At 40.8% G+C, this 22,561-nt stretch overlaps 2 protein-coding genes across 2 annotated transcripts in view; one reads left to right on the top strand and one right to left on the bottom strand.

Moving 5' to 3' along the window:
• Positions 1–88: 88 nt before the first annotated feature.
• LOC145435312 (sialin-like) lies at positions 89–6,706 on the bottom strand. The gene is made up of 4 exons (XM_080312611.1): positions 6,611–6,706; positions 5,240–5,395; positions 4,354–4,441; positions 89–339 (listed from the first exon to the last, which is right to left on the bottom strand). The coding sequence occupies exons 2-4, from the start codon at positions 5,309–5,311 to the stop codon at positions 245–247; spliced, it is 255 nt and encodes an 84-aa protein (XP_080168737.1). The 5' UTR covers positions 5,312–5,395; positions 6,611–6,706; the 3' UTR covers positions 89–244.
• Positions 6,707–21,624: 14,918 nt separating this feature from the next.
• LOC145436126 (vesicular glutamate transporter 2-like) overlaps positions 21,625–22,561 on the top strand; it is a 36,134-nt gene continuing 35,197 nt past the window's right edge. The window contains exon 1 of the mRNA XM_080313413.1: positions 21,625–22,297. Coding sequence (XP_080169539.1) covers positions 22,156–22,297 — 142 coding nt within the window. The 5' untranslated portion in view covers positions 21,625–22,155. The remainder of the gene's footprint in view (positions 22,298–22,561) is intronic.

Below are 22,561 nucleotides of genomic sequence, written 5' to 3'. Positions count from 1 at the left end.
TTTCATACTAGAATACAACGAGTTTGAATTGTCTCATGTTTTCATCAATTTCAACCAAAAATAAGGACGTCCATCGATTTAAAAAAAATGGAATCAAACGTAAATGTAAGCACTTTATTTAAAAATAATTACCGTATTATGGAAAAGCTTTTATTGTAAGAGGGAACAAATGCAAATATCCCAATCAAAGTTACAAGTAAAAAATATTTCTTCCCCAACGTGGAAGATAGTGATCAAGTCCTAATTAATCACCGGTGCATATAAAAGGATATTGCCAACCATAATCCTCTGCTAAATATCCGCTCAACGGGAAAACTATAGCTGTCGCCAACGGTGAACCTGGAAATAAACAATTCAACAAAAAATTAATATCATAATGGTCGGTGTTTACGGCATTATAACCAATGTTCGCAAACGTCTCATCATTTCATTAATGTCTGAAAACTTCGCGTGATTAAGCCGATTCTCATGGCTACAAAACTGGAGAATTGTGACTGTCTGCGATGAAGGATAAAACTAGACTAGGCACTACGGCTGAATCACATTATTTTTTCGTGGCTGAATGACCATAGAACAGGGGCGTCGAACATGGGCCCCGGACAGAATACGGATCCTACAACACTGCGTTTCCCAAACTTTTCAAGGTACCGCCTCCCTGGACAACGAATAAAGTACGAGCGGCCTCCAACCCCTCCCTTCGCCACGCATAAATATTAAAACGCAAGTCGTCATTATACTGATGGGTATGACTTTTGATACGAACAATCTCATTCTCAATCTCCACATCACGCTATGTCAAGTCGGTTTCTGCTGTGAGTCACACATGGGGTGATTACTTCAAGAATGTAATCGATTGCGATTATTTCTGAATCACACGATAACGATTACGATTACAGGAAAATCCGCAAATAGTCGATCACGATTACCTACGATTACACTAATTTTGCTCAGAAGTTATTTTTGGAAGAAAATAATGCGATGCGAAGGCATCATGAGAGAAGGTCTTTTTTAAATGAGTCTTCGTCGTGTCATTTCCTGAATATGACATATTATACCATTGCATGATATCAGAAATAGGCATTTCAGTGCCGGCCAATACCGCGCCTCTACACACCAAGACCTTGACCGAAACATTGGGTATTTTTCCATTGTCCATAGCCGCGCTGGATGGTCGCGACGAATATAGTCTTTACGATTTCTAGGTGCGTCTCACGAAAGTTTTTCGTTTAGTTTTCTTTCCGTCTGCTACGTTAGGGTAACTCCAATATGTTTTGACTATATAGCAGACAGGAGGCCATGAATTTGCAACATACAATACAGCTGTAGGCCTAGTTGTAAATTGTGCTTAAATATTCGCGCCTGCCGTGACTTAACAGCTACTACACAGCGAATCGATATCGTTTCAAATCGTGTTTTCGCGTTCTTGTGAAAAGTCCGGTCGTTAAAGGGGGTCTGGGCACTTCGCCCGCCAGAAGTTTTATTGATCACCATATTGGTGGGGCAAAGATCACCATTTTTGAGAAGGGGCTTGGCGAAATGCTGTTTCGGTACTGATTCTAGCTGCAATCCATGCTAACATGGTGTGCATGCGGATGGCTATAGCGGCACATCTAAATGTTGAGTATAAAATTGCGAAATAGAAATTGTTGCCCGTTTCAAGTAGGGCCGGGTGAGAATATGAAGAGGTGAACATGAACTTCTGCCTACAATCCACTTAATACATATATTCCGAGCTTCCAATATACGAGCATCGGAGAATAACGGCTCGGTTAAGATTTTTTATCAGCAGCCGTTGGATTTTGATGCTTCGATTTAAAGATTGTCATTTTTAATTTGACGTGTAAAAAAACTTCAAATCTGTGTTCGGTGTATACGTAAAGGCCTGCGGCTCGTCAATCAGCAACGGTCAAATTGCGTTTTCCTAATCATAACAAAACATCAATACATAGTACATACGTTACTATTCGAAACTAGGCAGAGTGATGATTATTATCCCGCTGCGAGGCAGTATATGTATATCGAATATCTATTTACTATCTGCGAAAAATTCGTTACTCAATAAGAACCAAGCTAATACTTGTGACGCTATAATGAGCAGAGGCGTTTGACAATCCGACATTTCTGCTCTCCAAAACCTGTCTTAAATCACACTCTTCCTTGTTCACGATTGTTCAGTTTATGTCATGGGCGTTGCACAAATGAAAAGTAATCGTTCTTTCACAAAGAAATCGATTAGATATTTGAAGTAGTCGACTTCGATTACGATTACTTAGGATTTTTTTCGAATTTAATCGATTGCGATTACGATTACTTGAAAATGCTGTAATCGTCGTAATCGATTACTATTACTAATCACGATTACCCCATGTCTGCTGTGAGTCAGAAACTTTGTCACCGCCCTGGAAGCACGTTCTGTCAAATATCAGCGGGAAAGGTCAACGAGAAAATATTCAACGCTACTTCAGTGAAGATATTTCTTTTCGATTTAATTGTTTATTCGGAACGACTGATAGGAGGTAGTGAACTCTGGTTTCAACTGAAAATTGTACTGCAACGTAATCAGCTTCTCAATCCTTCTATGCTCCGAAACTTCACAAAATGGATGAATTATCCAGAAAGGAATTTATAATTGGAATATATCCGGTTATTAAATTACCATATCCTTGCGCAGTTTTCCGTGATGATTGCTGTATGCCTTTACAAAAATGGGATATACGTGCTGGCAAGCATTAGAATTTGAAAAGTTCACGTCTCGAAAAATATCGGGATATTACGAGGATATCACTGAATTCACACCGTGTCATTTCACATTTCACCTAAGGTTTCATCACGGCAAAAAACGAATACATTCGACTCGGAAATTTCGGAGAATATATCCGTCAAGTATAAGCGACATGTTTACTCGCAACAAGAATGCCACATTCGAGGCCAGAGTCGCACCACTGTCAATAATCCATGATCGTTTGCTACAGAGAGTAGAATCACTCAATGTAGTCTCCCTTAAAAGGCCATCCCACCTGGCAGTTCAGCAATAACTGTTCAAATAGCCTACTTCTCACAATTTTCAAATCACATATTGAACCAAACTTTCTAGGAATTCTGCCGAGTACTGAATTAGTCCATTGCTGAACAGGATCAACATTGTGAAGTAACAATGCAGTTTTCCGGTACAGCTGATTGAATAGGCCGGCGATCTTGAATTGCCGAGACCGAATCGATTTTCCATGTTTACTGGGTATTTGGCTGCTTTATTAATCGGTCGTTTCAACGCTACGCCGTATTTTCCTTCTAAACCTACACCGCCCACATTTGCTTTCACCGCCCAATGTTATAGCCACCGCCCAAACCCCTGCTATAACATATTCACTCATAAACATGATTGAGACGTGCGACCACGCAAGGGCCATGGGTATGGTCATTGTACTGCGTCGCTGCGATTGTTTAGAAAAATGCCGATTTTCAGATTTCGAGGTGTATTTCAAAGGAGTTCCATTGTCCTGATTCGATTTTAATGTATATTTTCGGAATCCGTGCAACGGATTGAATTTATGCCCGCGGGTCGTCAGCTAGGGGATTAGCAATTATGTTGCGTTCAGATTGCTGAGCAGTAATTTCATCCGAGCAAGCAAGCGTGACGATGGGTGTTACGTATCTATCCGTAGGTTAGTTATTTATAGTATATCACACAGCTGTATGCTATACCTTCCACGTTCGAAAGTATAAAGTGTAAGTGGTTTCGCCTCAAATATATTCAACCAGAAGCGGACGTAGTCTACACAATGTCGACTATCTAGAGTAAGCAGTGCAAGTAATCAAAATATGTTGCGATTCTTTGAAAAAGTGGAACTATTTAGAAAGTCACCACAGTTTGGTCTTCAATGATGATAAGCAAGAAGGGATTGTGTTATGTTGCGGTTAAGTGGGTGTATAATACGCATACGTGGTCCCCAAGTACGCATCAGCACGCCACAACCACGGCCGAGAGCTTCACATGATCGATGAATTCCCTGATTTAGACAAGTAGAACTGCCTACGAGGACTTCCATTCTGACACGCATGATGTAGAACTGTCTGGGACCAATGATTGATGGGTTTGCAGTACAGAATATTCTTCTTCTTGCATTATCGTTGAAAAGTGCACTTTTACCAGCAGCCTGGGTATTACATCAATTCCCAATTCATGAAATATCTTTCGTGGAATCTAACACGTTCACTTCTCCATAGATAAACGTCAAATATTTGCCTGATAAATTTCTCAAGATTTAGATGTTAAGCAATTTGGACGGCGTATTATGATACGGACTTTGAAATAACGGTATAAGATCAAAGGCAATAATGTCGTATGACATTCACCTGTAGACTGTATTGATAGATGTGTCCCTCTTTCGCATGCCGGTGACCAAATGCCGATTAAGCCATGCATTAGTGGGTAAAAACAACCCTGAAATAAAAATGTAATTCCTTATTTCTCACTGTTTTAGTCATGTTGATGCAAGGGTTGGGCCGTCGTTAAATTTTACCACTGACTCCCACTCCGACTCCCGACCCAAGCAGGTGAGCTACCAACTATTACTAGTAATGTTATTGATTTTGTTACGTGGGAAGCAGCGTTTGGTTATATTTGCATTAATTTTTCAAGTCATGATGTCTCTTAAGAAACCTAAAAATTTATTTACTCCTTCACAGTATCATGGCATAATTCAAAAAATGCACTATTTTGTGATTGCATCAGCAATTTTGCGTTGGTCGCGAAGATGCTACATGCCATGTTCTACCCCATGCAACTAGATTGCAATTTTCGAATAATGTCCAATGTTATCAATATCCATAATAATAACAGTGATTGTTGGTGCATATTAAAAATCCTATTTTATTTAATATGAGTAATTTTAGGAGATCTTTGAAAGCACTTTCTTCATAGCTAAGATGTTGGAAGTCGGAATCAGGAGCATTTTCACAAACTTCGACTGCGACCCCGACTCCAGCTAGTATTTTTCCCGACTCCCTCTCCGATTCCGACTGGGAGGGTATACCGCTACCGCTTAGTATCAGCAGTCAGGTAATTGCGTACAATATTATCGCTTACCAACGCATTTGGTAAAGATATTACGTACCTCTGAAGCCATTCATGATAAGGCAATGTGAGAGAATAGATTAATAACTTTCATAAATTGTTGAAAAGTGCATATTTCTGGCCCACGTTAAATACAAAAATACTGAAGAGTCATATATGCCAAACCCATAAAGCTCCGATGACTATCCGTGCCGCGAGGAATACTCCGAAGTGAACGCGCAGGAGTACGGGTGTCATAATCGTTACAATCGAGGCCGTAATGCTACATATTCCAATGACGCGTGCTCTTCCAAATTTTCTGCCACACCAGGCAGAAAATACCTAAATGAGAAACGCTGATTTCACCTAAAAAGTAGCGTACCTGTGCCTATGGCAGATAATCGAATTTTTTATTAAAGTGTAGGGATCTATTGATGTCGAAATAATAAATTATATAGGCGGTGATAATAGTTGACTGGGGAAAAAATATATCGACCGCTAACTCTAGCAAGTTTACGAGCTCGAAATTTCTGAAGGTCACTGTATTAGGTTTGTTGCGAGTTTAATAGTAACGATATCAGTTAGGCACAGATGGGTTTGCTGGAAGGAAAGTTGATATAAAATCTATTGAAATAGTGACAGGTCTTGCTCTTGCAGCTGCTATAAAATAAGCTCTAGCCTTAGGGAATGTATGAATCTATCCTGGGTAGCCTTGCGGTTGTACAACGGTGACCATCCCCGCATGTTTGAGTAATTTCAATCAGCATGGGCCGTGATTAAGCCGCTAAAATCGGAAATACTATAGCTGGAAGGTTTGGACCATTACTATATTGAATATTCTCAGTAATGGGAAGTAACCAGTTTTAGTGGGTCTGGCGTGACTTGAATACAGATTGCATACCTTCATATACATATTTTATCGAATTGGACATTTATAGGTTTCTGATGTTATTCGCATATCACTTGAGATGCAGCCGCGTACCAAACTCTGCGAACCGCTGCCTGAGACACTGCCAAGAATGAGACGATTAGAAAACGGCTTAGTGCTTCCCCGCAAGATCAAACTTTACGAGGAAATACTCTTTTAGCTATAGTACAGTGTCTCGCCAGCCCCAATATTGATTCCTTAGTCGCTAAAAAGCGTTATCAGGTAGGTATCGTCTGCAGCGCATATTTCAATATGAAATAAAATTGGAGATAATGGTATTGTTTGTTGAATTTGTATTTCTTTAATAAAATAAGACTTCTTTTGTTGGAACTAATCCACAACGCTCGTGTTAGAGAGCACGACGCGGTATTGACGTAAATATTTAAAAATGTGTTTGCTAAATGTGATATTATTGCCTTATTGTGGCCGACGGCCTCTACGAAACTCGAAAAGTAGACCGCTACCCATTTTCAGCTGGCGACTCTTGTTTAGACCGTTGGGGACACATATGTCTTTAAATTCTATCGACCGGATAGTATTTCAGAACATGTGAAGTCAATTTCATAATAATCAATGTTGAAAATATCTATGACATATTCGGAGGGAGAATATGAAGACTCCTGCCTTACCTGAGAAATTGCGTATCCATAGAAGTAACTGCCCAATGCGACGCCCTGTTGGTTTGCATCCCATTCAAATTCAGGCGACAAATCGGACGAGTTTCCCTTAGTTGGTAAACAAGAACCAAAATAAATCAACATTTTATGCAGTCTCGGATGAAACGCGCACGAAAACTAATTCCGTTTTATCAAATTTATTATATATTATAATAATTATTATATTTAAATTTGATAATTTTGTTTAAGCTAAAGCTTTTTGTATCACTACGCGATGAACCAACAAAAACGAATAGCTATAACATGCCTCTTTGAAGTCTTGTGAGCCCACATCGACCATTTCCACTATGGCGGAACTCAAGTTGAATCGAAGTAAAGCCAAATTCATGGCACCGAACAGTGCCATGATTGAAAGAACCCATCTCTTAGGTAGCGTGAAACACATCTGAAAACAAACGAGTAAGAGGGTATATAAAATATGTGATCGTATGCCGCAATAAATGAGATTTCTGACTGCGCAATGATACTAATTCAGGACCGCTGTTCTCTCAATAACACCATTGAATATGCTGGTGAAGTCATTTTAAGTAGGGGAGATGTGGTACCGATGGATCAAAAATTGGAAAATGATCGTTGGCCCCAAAATGTTCAGCCGAAAACATCAGATCTTTTGCTGGCTCTGCACTTTGATACAAGCTCTACCTATCGCGCACATATACATGAATATCCGTCTTTTCAAAAAATATTTATGGACGTTCAAAATTTGATGCTCGAACGTATCATCGGTCCCCACCCGGTGGGTCCAATGGCACACGACCCGGGGACCTATGACACATATACCCTAAAAAACTCAAACGTGACAACTTTTCTTGCTCAGTATTATATTCTAAGCTACAGCAAGCCAAAGAAGAATATTTGGTCGCAACCGTCAAAAAATAGAACGAATATTAAGTCAAATGTTGTCATAAAATCACGTTTCGATTTAGGCTCGAACTTATAAATTTGAGGGTACATACGTATTGCCCGAAAATCGACAGTGTGACTTCCAAATACCTCGTTACAGCGATAAAACATCATATGCAATTATTACATAAAGATTTTCTTTACGTAGGCAGCATGTTTCACTTGTTTCATGATTAGTATGCTTGATTATTTTGCTTGACTTGGCTTTTGTATCATCGGTCCCCACCCTACGAATTTTATACATGAATGGAAAAAATTCCACCCAAGGAAGGCACTGAAAAAAATCATAGGTGCCATTATATAGCCTGATACAAGCCCTACACTTCACAATAAAAATGATTGCTGGTTTGTTCGTGTTGAAGGTTACAAAGAAAAATGTATATGTCGATTTAAATTTAGTTTACACCCCCAAAAACAAAAAACATCTGTGAGAGACCCCATAACTCGCGCACGTCGAATTTTTTTGTATGTGAGGAAAGAATTTGCCAGCATGCAACTGTAGACAAGTTCACGGAGTGTAATCATGGAATTATCATAGAGAATTTTCAAAGTATTTTCGGTCCCAGTGATCCATCGGTACCACATCTCCCCTATACAACTTTGTTTCATAAATCCTCTTCTTGCGCAGTGTTTCTTAATATTTTTGCAGCCTGTAATATTTATTTTTCAATAAAACTTCTCGTACCTCTGTCCATTTTCAGCACATCTAATGATACAATAAAATAAAAAAAGACCAGTAACTTATTGAAACGAAATTACGTGCAGCGCGCAGAAATTTTTTTAGTTGAGTAGACCTAAACAAGAAATATTCCTCTTTTTGTTGGTTGGCAAATTATTATTAGATTCTGGATAAACGTATTGTTTTCGATTACGCATTGCATTTCTTAATGCTGATATTAGTAATCATTAGTAATCAAGCCTTTTCAGATAGGCTGTTCTTAACCGTTTTAAGGATCTGCAAAGCATCTTTTTATTGGTTATTTACGTTGACGCGCAAAGTTCAATGTAAATCGTACTTCGGTTCCTTGCTTACGTTAATCTTAATTCTGTTACATTCGTCGGCCGAATGTTTCTGTTGCTGTGCTAAGTGTCAGCCCGTATGCTGCTGTTGCTGTGCTAAGTGTCAGCTATCTTCATCAAGTTGGTATGTCGCTGTTGCTACATTATTCGTCCGCTATCTTCATTCGAATCCGAATTGAGTGTGTTATTGCGTTATTAAAGTCATGGAATACGCGTATGAATTACAACGATTAGCAGCCGTATAGATAACCCCATAGACAGGCTTCTGCGCCTATAATCGGCAGCGCAAGATCAGACTGCCGCGCAGAAAATATTCACAATTAATTTTCAATCTGTAATCAATTCGCCGATGGAAGATTTCCTGTCTACATTAAAGAGGGCGTTTTCTCTTGGATGGAGCGGACGGTTGCGATAATCCCACAGTCTATGCTCACCGTTTCGAGAATCACGAGCTCAGTTTCATTTCGTCAGTTCAGTTTCCGTATTTCGACAACGCGTTAATCTTGTCTGCAGCATTATCCGTTGGTCTGAAAGTCGCATCGATTTCATGGCTGCTACATTTTGGATCATTGCAAAGAGGGCAATGTAACTGTAAGGAAATTGTATTCTTCTCTCTTCAGATGATATCAACCGGTACCATATTCACTCCGGCGCTCGAGTCACAGTTGCCGACAGAGATGCACAAAGCTGGATGCAGAAGATAGAGACGGGCTCTTGGAGATGATCCAGAACTCCACCTGACGATGAAGCGGATTGGCATTCAAGGCAGCAGAGGTTCGGGACGTAACATTTCTTTGCACAGACAATAATCACTCTGCGCAGTCCCTTCAGTTTCGCCCTCGCTACAGTTCCCCTCGTGGTATTGACGCACATCGTCTGTTAGACTTGTGTCCGGCACCTCGCATCGAAAGGATAATTCGGGTATTCGAAGAATTTCTACCGAGCAAAGCCTGAAATATTGCTACGATTCCGAAATGTTTATTTCGAGCTATTGCACGTTGCGGGGACGCCTTCAGGATTATTTCGACTTCTCCGATGATGACGAAATTTCAAGATTGTGCCAAGATTCATCTGACATCGAGAGTCATCATCATGGACCTAGGTGAAACTGTCCAAGTTGGAGTCGCGATCGATTGTCTGCGCTCATTCGCTCATTATTCTTGTTGCTTGTAGAGAGGATGAACTACTTTTGTATCAATTCAAAGTGATATATTCTCATCACTTGTGTAGAGTTGCTGAACGTTTCCCTATTATTCCAAATGATTCATTCTCCTCACCTGTAGAGCTGTCGAATGCCACCCTACTATTTAAAGAGTGATTCATTCTCGTCGCTCGTAGAGCTGGTGAACGCCTTTCTACTATCTAGGGTGATATATAGAACGTCTTTTGGATCGGAGGTTCAGCAGCTTCTAGCATGTTGGTCATTGTAAAATTTCACTTTGTCCATGTGGAGGGTGATTCGAGTATGTCCACTTGTTTTGAACGTGCATAACATTGATAATTCTGTTGACTGGGATCAGTCAAATGGGGGAGTGTTATCGATTACGCACTGTGTTTGTTAAGTCCGATTTTAGTAATCATTTGTAATCAAGCCTTTTTACATAGGCTGTTCTTAACCGCTATATAAAGCGTCTGCGAAACACCATTCATTGGTTATTTACGTTGACGCTAAATTAATCGTAAATCTTACTTTGATTCCTTCCTTGCGTTATTCTTAATCCGTTGCGTTCGCCGGCCGTATGTTGCTGTTGCTGTGCTAAGTGTCAGCGATCTTCATCAAGTTGTATGTAGCTGTTGCTGTACTGCGTGCCTGTTATCTTCATGAATTCGTATGTTGCTGTTGCTGCACTATCCTCATCAAGTTGTATGTTGCCGTTGCTACACTATATTCGTCAGCTATCTTCATTCGAATCCGAATTGAACGTGTTATTGCGTTATTAAAGTCATGGAATACGTGTATGAATTACAACGATTAGCATCCCTAGATAACTCCATAAGACAGGCTTCTGCGCCTATAATCGGTAGCGCAAGATTCAGACTGCGGCGTAGAAATAACGCCCATGCCCCAGAATGTGTCTCGGAAAGCTATGGAGACTTCATTCCCGTGTACAGTAAAGGTTGGAAATCTCGCGGCAGCTGTGGGATAGCAGTGTGGATTTCATCTGAAAGAACCATTTTATCTGAAAGGTGCCCAAGTGAACTGCCTATTTTTACTATCGAACTTTTGTCATGTCTGTTGCGTTGAGTTGGAAATTGGAACAGAATGCACCATCGAAATATTTTGATTTTTCTCTGGTTGCATGAGTTGTTTGTTGACTATTATGATCATTTAATCCACGCTGATATTCCTTATTTTTATTCCGTAAATGACGACTTGTAGCACGGCCCACATATACGCTTTTTTGTGAGACACCGCTTACGCGGATGAGATGGCGTGGTGGAGTCTAAACCCAACACTTTAACCATTACGCTAAACCCAACACTTTAACCATTACGCTATCTTGTCGGCATAGAGATGAAAGTCGGTTGGCCCGATTCGTACAAAAGGATTGAAATTTAAATCTGTGAGCAGCGATCTGTTTTCCGTATACTGTAAAATTACATGTACACTCGGCGTGTCTTAACAAACGATAGATTGCGCGCACATGGATTTTTTTTGCATGAAAGCTAAGGACATTCTGAAATCGTGCAATGTACAGGTGTGTAAAATATATTATTGGTATGCATGATGCACATGTAGTGTAGGCCCTACAGCAGGGCTGGCCAACCTGTGGCCCGCGGGCCACATGTGGCCCGCGAGAAGGTTTTGAGTGGCACGCGAGGTCTTTTCCGAACTTGGCAACATTATCAAAAATGGATTGCACAGATTGTTAACTTGCAAGGTCAACCAAAAATTTGATTAGTCTGGCCGCAACACTTGAGATGTGATGACTGATATCAGTCCCGACGCATTGGCATTTCCATGAGCCAGTCACAGATCTTCGTACAATACAACCCGCGAGAAGGTTTTGAATGGCCCGCGAGGTCTTTTCTGAAATTGGCAACATTATCAAAAATGGATTGCACAGATTGTTAACTTGCAAGGTCAACTAAAAATTTGATTAGTCTGGCCGCAACACTTGAGATGTGATGACTGATATTAGTCCCGACGCATTGGCATTTCCGTGAGCCAGTCACAGATATACGTACAATACAATAAAGCAGAATAATTTGCAATCGATTTATCAAAAGTAAAAATTTTCTACACGCTACACGCAATATGCTGTCACTCGATTTCTCGCTTTAAATATTGTTACTCCTTTGTGAAAATGAAAGAATGCCTAATGTATCAGATTGAGTCGTAACTATATTCGCGATTACGAGACAAAGTGTCGTTCAACATATGCGACCTCGCGTTTGCGCTCGCAGAAAGACTGTCGACTAGGCACAAAATGGTTGACGCATGTTGATGAAAGCTTTCGAAATTGATATGTCGGCTGTCCAGGCGCCGAATAGTCCAGTCCTTGCATACTGAGCCCAGCGATATACAGCAGGCCCACAATATACTCAAGTGACAATATTATTGAGCTATGAACCTAGAAAAATTTTCGCGCTTCGCGCGGCTGGTTGCCCGCACAATATTTAGTCAATCGAATGTGGCCCTTTGACTGAAAAGGTTGGCCGCCCCTGCCCTACAGTGTACCAGTGGTGGGATCAAGTCACTATCTTCGAGTAACAAGTCAATCGCGTCATTTCACATTCTGAGTCGATTCAATTCAAGTCACTCGAATTTTGGAGGTGACTCGAGTCAATCAAGTCCAATATAATCACGATTCACGAAGTCCCCCGGAAGTTTGGTGTACCACCCTGTGGGGGCCCCAAAAGCAATGTTTTTGGGCCTGACGAAATGCTATTTCGACTCTGTACACATCGACACAATTTAGGCCTGTACCAATTGTTGTCGACTAACATAAATGTATATAAACTAATATATCGGTCCGATTTTAATTATGGAATAGTTTTGTTAAGATTGGAACTGAGCAGAATGACACTGATATAGATAGGAAACTAATAGTCTACGATGATATCGCTGCTTACCACTTGACAAAATTAAAATATTTGCAGTGTGGCTTATCTGCTTTGCTCGAACAAATGATTGAGAAAGAATGCACGTCAAACTCTTTGAATACCTGTGTAAGTGCATGTAGATAGACATATGCTATTTCACCACTCCTTAAATTTCGTTTCTGACCAATGTTTATCAGTAGTGAGAGTGTGTGTAATGAGGAAATTAGTAAGTCGCATCTCTATATTACTTGCTGACTCATAAACAAGATGTACACTTCGATTGTTTTATCTGCACAGGATTGGATATATGCCATCTTTGAATGATTCGTACATATTAGGATATTGGAGCATCCATGTTATAAAAACTTAACAATCGTTTACATGATGAAATAGATTTTTCCCAACACCCAAAAGGATTTGCTTCCCGCTTTTCATCAAACGGTGGTTTACTAGTACTACTGTTCGCACTACCGTTTACTTGTAAGGTTACCATACGTCCTTTTTTAGGGGGATTTGTCCTCATTATTCAGGTTTTTGAAAATGTCATCCGAGGACGCCTAAATATTCTCCTTTCAAGCAATTCGTCCGGCTTTACAGCTGTTAGAGCTAAGATGATGTATACATTCGAGTGAAAATGGGCGTAAATGACACTAAACAGGAAATTCGTGGTTCGAACGAGAGCGACGACCTTTTTATTGTTAACCAACGGAACATGTGAAAGAAAAACTGTATTTCGGTAGGTGAGCCGGAAAGTTGACCTTTTCTTAGTCAATCAACCACATTTTCGGGATAAATTTAACATTTCTTCCGGATTTTAGTCCAGTTCCGTAAGTCTGAAAATTTTGAAAAAGCGTCCTCATTCCCCGATCCCAAAATATGGTGACCCTATTTACTAGGGCTGGGCAAAATCTGAGTGATTCGATTCTGAATCACGTAATATGCTTCGAGTAGAGTCGAGTAATCGAGTATAACTCAATATAGCGTCGTAACAGAACGTGATATGTGAAAGTTTAAATATATACCTTTTATGCTACCACAAAGAATATAATCCCTGTTATCCATGGTATTTTTTCAACCATACCGATTTTGACAATGACAATGACAACAATTTTGACAATGTTGCGGGACGATCATGACTCAGGAAATCTGCTAGTTCCAGTAACTTCGTACCTTTGTTCTATATGTATCGTATGCTACGATACGGCCAATCGGGGTATCGAGGCTTCCACAGTGAAAATTACTGCCGAAACTATAATTCTCGTTGGTAAATGAACTTCCAGTGGCGAGGAGCGTATAATTGCAGTATACTCGAAAAAATCGACTTTTACTACTCGACTCGAATGATCACAATTAATACTCGAATCAGATTCGAGGACTCGAATCATTATGCCCAGCCCTACTGTTTACGCTACCGTTGATATGCGCTGCATTGTTGCTATGTTGTGGCTCTGTTGGTATTATTTATTAATTCGACGTTATTGCGTCATAATTCTTCATTTGGTATTGAATTCAACTCTGATCATTTCCTTTATCGTGACGGGAGCTCTTGATAAGTGGCACGCGAAAAGTTCTTCGGCTTTCAACAAACGTTTATCATGAGCGTACTTTTGAAAGAAGTATTCCAATTTTGCACCAACAACCAGCTATTCAAGTGTTATATTCTTGTTATTATTTGGATAGTGGCGCTTATGACCGATTAGGTTTTTTGCACCACATAAACGTTATGATTAGCATACACCGGTTTTCACATATATTTCTCGGACGATAAAACAAATTCCACAACGGAGGTTGCCAAATGGGGAGACGTGAGAAATTTTTGAAGAGAAAATGCGATGCCATAAAATCTGGACGATTCAACTAGAGATCGAGGATCCAAATCATATCGAGAACAATATAATTATAAAATGCGATACTGTTTCTGGGGTGCCGCATGACCCACAAATGGGACACTGGCTTGGAGCGCTGGCAATTGTATCCATAATGCGCTCGTGCAGTGAGAATATTTCTGCAAGGAATCCATCGATTGGCCTAGAAGAGCAAGAAGTTATTAATTGAAGACCACTCAAGCGATCAAGTGGCGAGAGAGCGTAGTAATATAATCTACAGCTGCAATAGAAATGGGTTTCGGGTTCGAGTGCGACCGAGGTCGACTCCATAATTGGGGGTTTATCTAGGCTCTACCACGCCATCTCATCCGCGTAAGCGGTGTCTTACAATAAGCGTATATGTGGGCCGTGCTACAAGTCGGCAGGTACAGAATAAAAATAAGGAAACCGGCCTGGTTTAAATGATCATAACAGTCAACTAACAACTCATGCAACCAGAAAGAATCAAATATTTCGATGGTGCATTCTGTTCTAATTTCCAACTCAACGCAACAGACATGGGCGAAAGTTCGCCTAAAAATAGGCAGTACGACACTTGGGCACCGTTCTGATAAAATGGTTCTTTCAGATGGAATCCACACTGCTATCCCACAGCTGCCACGAGATTTTCAACCTTCACTGTACTGCACTGCTCGAATAAACTTTCTGCGGATGATTACAGGAACCTATTCGGGAGCTTCAAAAGAAACTATGCTAACCCTGTATCGTACTCTTATTCGATCTATAATTGAATATGGAATTGAGGCATTTCATTTTGGTCTCCGACGATATCTAGATAAAGTCGAGCGTCTACAAAACAACGCGCTGCGGCTTTGTTGCGGAGGGATAAGGAATTTCATTTTGGTCTCCGACGATATCTAGAAAAAGTCGAGCGTCTACAAAACAACGCGCTGCGGCTTTGTTGCGGAGGGATAAGGAATTTCATTTTGGTCTCCGACGATATCTAGAAAAAGTCGAGCGTCTACAAAACAACGCGCTGCGGCTTTGTTGCGGAGGGATAAGGAATTTCATTTTGGTCTCCGACGATATCTAGATAAAGTCGAGCGTCTACAAAACAACGCGCTGCGGCTTTGTTGCGGAGGGATAAGGAATTTCATTTTGGTCTCCGACGATATCTAGAAAAAGTCGAGCGTCTACAAAACAACGCGCTGCGGCTTTGTTGCGGAGGGATAAGGAATTTCATTTTGGTCTCCGACGATATCTAGAAAAAGTCGAGCGTCTACAAAACAACGCGCTGCGGCTTTGTTGCGGAGGGATAAGGAATTTCATTTTGGTCTCCGACGATATCTAGAAAAAGTCGAGCGTCTACAAAACAACGCGCTGCGGCTTTGTTGCGGAGGGATGAGGAGCACCTCAATTATTTCCATACTGTCAGCGTATGGGGAAATGCCACTGGACCTACGACACAGGTATTTATGCATGAAGAAATTCAGATCCAAGGTGAATGCTGATTTGCAGCACCCGTGGCGAGAGCAGCTTCTCCAGTTATCGTGGGAGGAACAATGGCCGAAAAGAAAGCAATTAGTTTGCTTAAATCAAATTACATATCTACCGCATTGCGACGAAAATGGATATGGTCTGTTGCAGTTGAGTAAAATAACCCATTCACCTTGGACGTTGCGTCGAGCACGTATAGATTTAACATTGACGAGTCTGCAGTTTAAGCAATGTTCCTCTTTGTTACCGCTAATCAATGAACTTGAACATATCTGAAGACGATTCCCGGGATACTTGCAGATTTTAACCGACGGATCAAAAACTACGGCGGGCACTGCGGACGGCGTTTTATGCATCACGAACTATCAACGGCGCAACCACTATCATAAAGAAATCGAGTCCTTCATTGCAGAATTGGTCGAAGTAAGCTTAGCCCTACAATGTGCAGTGGAAAACAGCAATTCCAATATACTAATACTCGTGGACTGCTTGAGCGCAATTCAAGTGATCGACAATATTTATGGGCGATCACATCACCTCGTCGCACCAATTTTACAGACGATCCATCGGATATCGGAGGCTTGATACGAGATCGCTATTGTTTGCATACCTGGTCATTATCATACTCCCGGGAATGAAAAGGCAGATGAATTGGCCAGACAAGCGAGTCAAGCCAGTGTGCAAACGACTGAATTCAAACCTTCCGTACGAGACATCGCTGCTTCGCGGCGGAAGGTGTGCATCGAGCTATGGAATAACCGCTATTCGCAATCGGATAAGTCACAACAATATAAGGAATGTTTCCAACCGTCTACCACAGAGCAGACGTGAATGGACTAGCGAAAAGGTATCAAGCGATTATGTTCCGACTACAAACCGGACATTGTGGACAACAGGCACATCTATTCAAATTGGGAATAGCAGATTCAGCCAATTGCTCAACGTGCCGACAAGAAGAGACTGTCGCCCATTATTTATTGACGTGTCGAAATTATAGACACCAGAGCAGAGTTCTCGAGGACACGTGACGGAGGAAGAATATCGCTCCCACCGTAATAAACTTTTTGACTGACACGCATATTTTTCCATTCGTAGTGGAATTCGTTCTCGCAACAAAGCCATATATTTGTGTTTATATTTTGTGATGTAATACCCACCCCTAGATGTTAAATGACTATTTGGATATGGCGAACTAAACCACTTGCGTTATAATCGCCAATCAAATACTAATCAACAACAACTGCACACGGGAACGAAGTCTCCGTAGCTTTCCGAGACACATTCTAAGGCATGGGTGTCAAACATACGGCCGCGGTCCGCATCCGGCCCCGCACGAAGCAATTCTGAGTAGATTGAATAATGCGTGTATTATCCAGTACATTTCTAACAAATGCTGAGATTTTTTGAGAATGTGTGAATTCATTTTACTGACCAAAAACTGGTTACTCACAGAAGCGAAAACACCAAAAACACTGATATGCAGGTTACATGGAAAATATGATAGAGGTCTCCAGCCTCGAGAGAAACCCGAATCACGATATAATAATATGAAGTAAATTCAAACGTCCGCGTTTACAGTTGATTCTTTTGCATTCCTCACAACGCATGCGCAGGGTTGATGTCAATATATCACAAAAAGGAAGGGAGCATAGAAGTATGCCAACTTATATTAGGCTTACCATATTTTGGAAATCTAAAAAGAGTACACTTTTTCAGAAATTTCAGACATGCAAAACCGGAGAAGAATTCTCAAAAACCGGTAAATTTTTCCCACTTTGTGATCGGTTGACTAAAAAAAAGGTCATCTTTTCGCTCAGAGCTAAAATCACCGTTTTTCACTCCGAAATACCCGCCGGAGCTTCACTTCTGTGCTAATTTACGGTATATCACTCGCAATTTGCTCTAAATCTGACCTAAATTTTCAAAAAAGAGGACAAAAGGGCGTTCTCCGAGGACACTTTGGTCTTTAGACCAGGCCGATATTCCTTATTTTTGATTCCGCATCTGCCGACTTGTAGCACGGCCTGCTTCCAGGCTTTTTGTAAGACACTGCTTACGGAATGAGATGGCGAGGAGGAGCGTAAACAAACCTCCAACAATTAGGTAGGAATTTTTAGACGGAACGTCCGTTGTGAGCAGATTTGATATATTGAGATCCTAATCCTTTCCTGCATCTAGAATAAAACCAAATCTATTTCGGATCATGTCGAAGCCAATGTCTAAGGACAATTTCACCGGAACTCACTGCGAAATAGCATGAAAATTGAAAGTCAAGAAATGTCACAAGAAATGAACCCGAAAATGATGCAAATCGGGCCATTATACATAAATCCTAATCCATGCTGATCGCCACTTCGAAGGAAATATCAGAGATAGTCAAAATATTGTTGGTATCTAGGAATAACCTGAAATACTATGTTATAGGGGCAGTGGTTATCCAAATGAGGGGGGGCTGGAAAACATCTGAAGGGGGCGCGAAGCCGCCGTTAACTAAAGAAAATTCGCCCATGCACCTCCGACTTATTTTGCTATCGTCAAAATTCCATATTTGAGAATTATCTCATCATCAAACATAACCTTCAATGCCGCCAAATTATCCGTTAGGATGGCGAGCTTTCTGATTGCTGTCATCGATATTTTGTGATATGACGATATAGCAGGCGCGAAATTTTTCACTATCATAAGGGAGGTGTGTTTAAAAAAGTTTGAGAGCCACTGATATATACCGGAAGTTTAAACTCCGTCATAAGTAGAAGTACGGCTTGTAGGGCATGTAACTTACTTCAATTAGAAATAGAAAACGAAAGGTATATGATAGTACTAGAGCAGGGGTGAGCAACCTGCTGCCGTAGAAGGAGATTTGTTCGGCCATGGAAACGTAATTCCATTAGTATGTGTTGGCGACCGTCGAAATGAAAATTAAATTTACGAATTGACTACCGAATTTGTGAGTGATTAATTAGTCTTTGAGAGATTTAATTGAGCTTAAAATTTTCCTCGCACCACCCGCGATTCAATACGACATCGTTTTTCGATTTTAGTATAGTAGCGCCCTTTGCAATGTGAGCCCCATAACAAAGATGCGAACAGCGGAGGAAAATGATGCACCCAATATAGAAATACCAACATGGAAACGTGTGCTTGTCGGGAAAGAAATTTGTGTCTGGTAGGTTTGGGAGATTGCAATATCTAATACCACCATACCGACAGCCCTGATTGGAGGTCAAGAAATAACAGCATGCAACAAAGTTAGTGATATCAGTTAGCCCACCAGATTATCCAACCGAGCGAGATAGTGTAATGGTTATGCGTAGCGAGCGAGCGGTAGGTCGTGGGTTCGATCCCCGGCCGGGTCATACCAAAGACTCGAAAAATGGTATCCGCAGCTATCCTGCTAGGCGCTCAGCAATCACGGATAGCATGGAGGAGAAAAAAAACGGGGGCGCAGACTAGATGACCTCATGGGGCCGTATCGCAACTCCATCGCCAAAGCATCTCGATGGTGCAGGCGAGAAAGAATATCATATCTCTCTCTCTCTCCATTAATATTTATAACGTGCCCTAAATTTTTGAAAAGCACTCCCTTGTTCAACTCTACCGGTTCATCTGATCATATCGGCTGAGAATGGATAAATATTTGATAGCAATATTGTAAGCTAGTAACATTAATGAAGAAATTCGTTCGTGAATCTGAAATTTTTTACGCGCGTAACGACCATAACTAAACTATGCTCCCGGTATCCGTTCATTACATGACATCTAGCGATTTCGATGCTTATAGCATGACGATATGAAAAAGTCAATTAGTCCGGAGTTCACCGGAAAATGGTCATGGACAGTTAAACATGGGACGTGCGACTATTACCAGGAATGCGGCCGTCGGCTACATAAGTAATCGAAATGTGGCAGTGAATAACAAAAAGGTTGGTCACCCTGTACTAGAGTAATTATTTGAGAAAGTAAAGTGGTAGCCTACTAGCGGAGTTGTGTTCGAGCACAATTGCCAGTTTTCAAATTGTAAGGCTAATCTCTGCAACTAATAAATGCTACCGCCAAACTGTGTCCGCATCGTCCAGTTGCAAAAAGGAAGTAGTTTTAAGTTGAAAATTGCAACCGTTAGAGTATGTAGTGGCAGTAGGAGGAGCCCAATTTTGTTTTTCGAAAAAACGGAAGTATCTCGTTACTGACCATCCTCTGCGCAATATGCAATAACGTATAGGTGTAATTGGATCAAGTAATGTATGATTTGATAAAACGTTAATCGCTGGGAAAACTGTTTAATGGATGAAGGTAGTCGAGTCCTGGCCGTCGAAGAAAACAAGCAGAAGCAAAAGTTACACCTATCATATTAACCTGTGTTTTATGCTTATATTTGATGGTATAGTATATAGCAGCAGTGTGGCCAACCTTTTTGGTCAAATGACCACCTTCATTTCAAAACCATTGCGCAGGTCATTTGAGCCATTAATTAACGCTGACAGCATGACTTTTCTTACTACGCACCAAAATCACTTACATTCAAGTCAAGAAGAATTAGTGTGCAGACGTACCCTATCCGCGCGAGGCGCTAGAATATTTCAAAGTTAACGACTAATTTCGGTCAATAATATCGGCAATTGCATAAATTGCCCGTGATGCGGGTCACTTTTGTACCGCGGGGCTCAGATTGCAATGACAGGCCAACACGCTTAGATCATTTTGAGCCAAAAATTTCATCGCTGAAGATGCTCCTGGGAGCCAACTTACGAATTATATGTTTGTCGACACCTTGTATATATGAGAGTGTCCTTGCTTGGAGATAGCCAGCGCCTAAATACCGGTCTCGCGGGCACAGCGCTCGACTAAAGTATTCAGCTGCATCGAGTGATACCGGAAATATTCTGTTCCCTCATAATTGCGAAGACAGTTATACTCAATTCTGTATATTAGGCTATATTTTTCGAGATGGTTACCAAAAGCAATAAATCTACAGATAAATTTTTCGCGCAAAATTCGAAAGAAAATATCAAGTTAAAAACAATCTGCCACGTAGTACTCTACTTTATGTTAATTTAGAGGGGCACGGCCCCTTTCGTCCCCTGGCTACGCCAATGCATCAAAACTGTTGGTTTTGTAATCATCAACATACCAAACTTTGCGGTCAGGCCAACCATAGATCTGTTTAGTCCTGCAAGTTCACAATAAATTACGCGGTCAATTCATTTTTGATATCATCAGTAATTTCAAAAAGTATCGTGCGGGCCACCAAAACCTTGTCGCATGCCACCGGTTGGTCACCCCTGGTTTGGTATTAGTGTCAATAACTACTAAATATCGGAGCACTTGAGTACAATAAGTCTTTCAGGTGTCGAGTGCAAAGCAGCAAATAAAAAACAAATTGGTGGTACGCGATTTGAAAACACTTTGAAAAACACAGACGATATGCATGGTGCATCCGTCACGGATATGTTCCTCATACAGCGCATTCATCCGAGTGAGATCACGTTCATAAACAATACATAAACAATATACTTTCCGCTTCTAAACGCCTTCAGTCGCACATATTGCTGAAATAGGTATATCGAAAAACCGACGGAGACCGTGATAGTTAGAATAATCTGAATAATTCAGCATGCATGCTCAATTCAGTGAGGATTTCCAGATATTATTGATACACAACAGGAGCTTATACCGATACAATTTTAGAAGTTTGATGCTACACACTAGAGCAGGGTTTCTTAACCGGAGGTGTTTGGGCCCTTTGGGGATACGACGCCCAAATCAAGACTACAAGATGCATTGTGGAATTAGGCTTATACGCTTATCCAGAACCTAATAATATTTTGCAAACCAACAAAAAGTGGAATATTTCTTGTTCAGGTCAACTCAAGTAAAAATATTTCTCCGCGCCACGCTTGATTTCATGTCAGTAAGTTCATGGTCTTTTTTATTTGAATATATCAGAAGTTGTACTGACAATGGACAAGCGTACGAGAACTTTTATTGAACAATAAATATTACAGGCTCTAAAAGGGCTAAGAAACACTGCAATAGAAGGGGATTTACGAAACAAAGTTATTTATTTAAAATCACTTCAGACGCATACGGAAATGTGTTATTGAGAGAACAGCGGTCCTGAATTAGTATCGTTGGGCAGTCAGGAATCTCATTTATTGAGGCATATGATCACATGCTCTATATACCCCCTTACTCGTTTGTTTTCAGATGTGTTTCACGCTACCTAAGAGATGGGTACTTTCGATCATGGCACTGTTCGGCGGTATGAATTTGGCTTTACTTCGATTCAACCTCAGTTCCGCCATAGTGGAAATGGTCGATGTAGGCTCACAAGACTTCAATGAGTCAGGTTATAGTTATTTGTTTTTGTGGTCCATCGCGTAAGGATACAGAAAGCTTTAGCAAACAAAATCATACTCAACAATTTCAGCTATACTACGTTCATTTGGTTTTATGGTGAAGTTACAATCGTCAGTCTACACAAGTGGTGTCAAACATAGCCTGCTTTCCACTATGGAATGTGAAGTAACTGACAACGTCATTGACTTACGCATCAAATATCTATGAAATATTGAGATTGAGGAATAATAATCTCTGACGAAACCAAACGTTG

Source organism: Botryllus schlosseri, chromosome 3, assembly GCF_051294905.1.
Source record: "Botryllus schlosseri isolate E-star chromosome 3, Bs_hap1, whole genome shotgun sequence".
NCBI lineage: Eukaryota > Metazoa > Chordata > Ascidiacea > Stolidobranchia > Styelidae > Botryllus > Botryllus schlosseri.
This window is presented reverse-complemented; position numbering and strand designations above follow the sequence as displayed.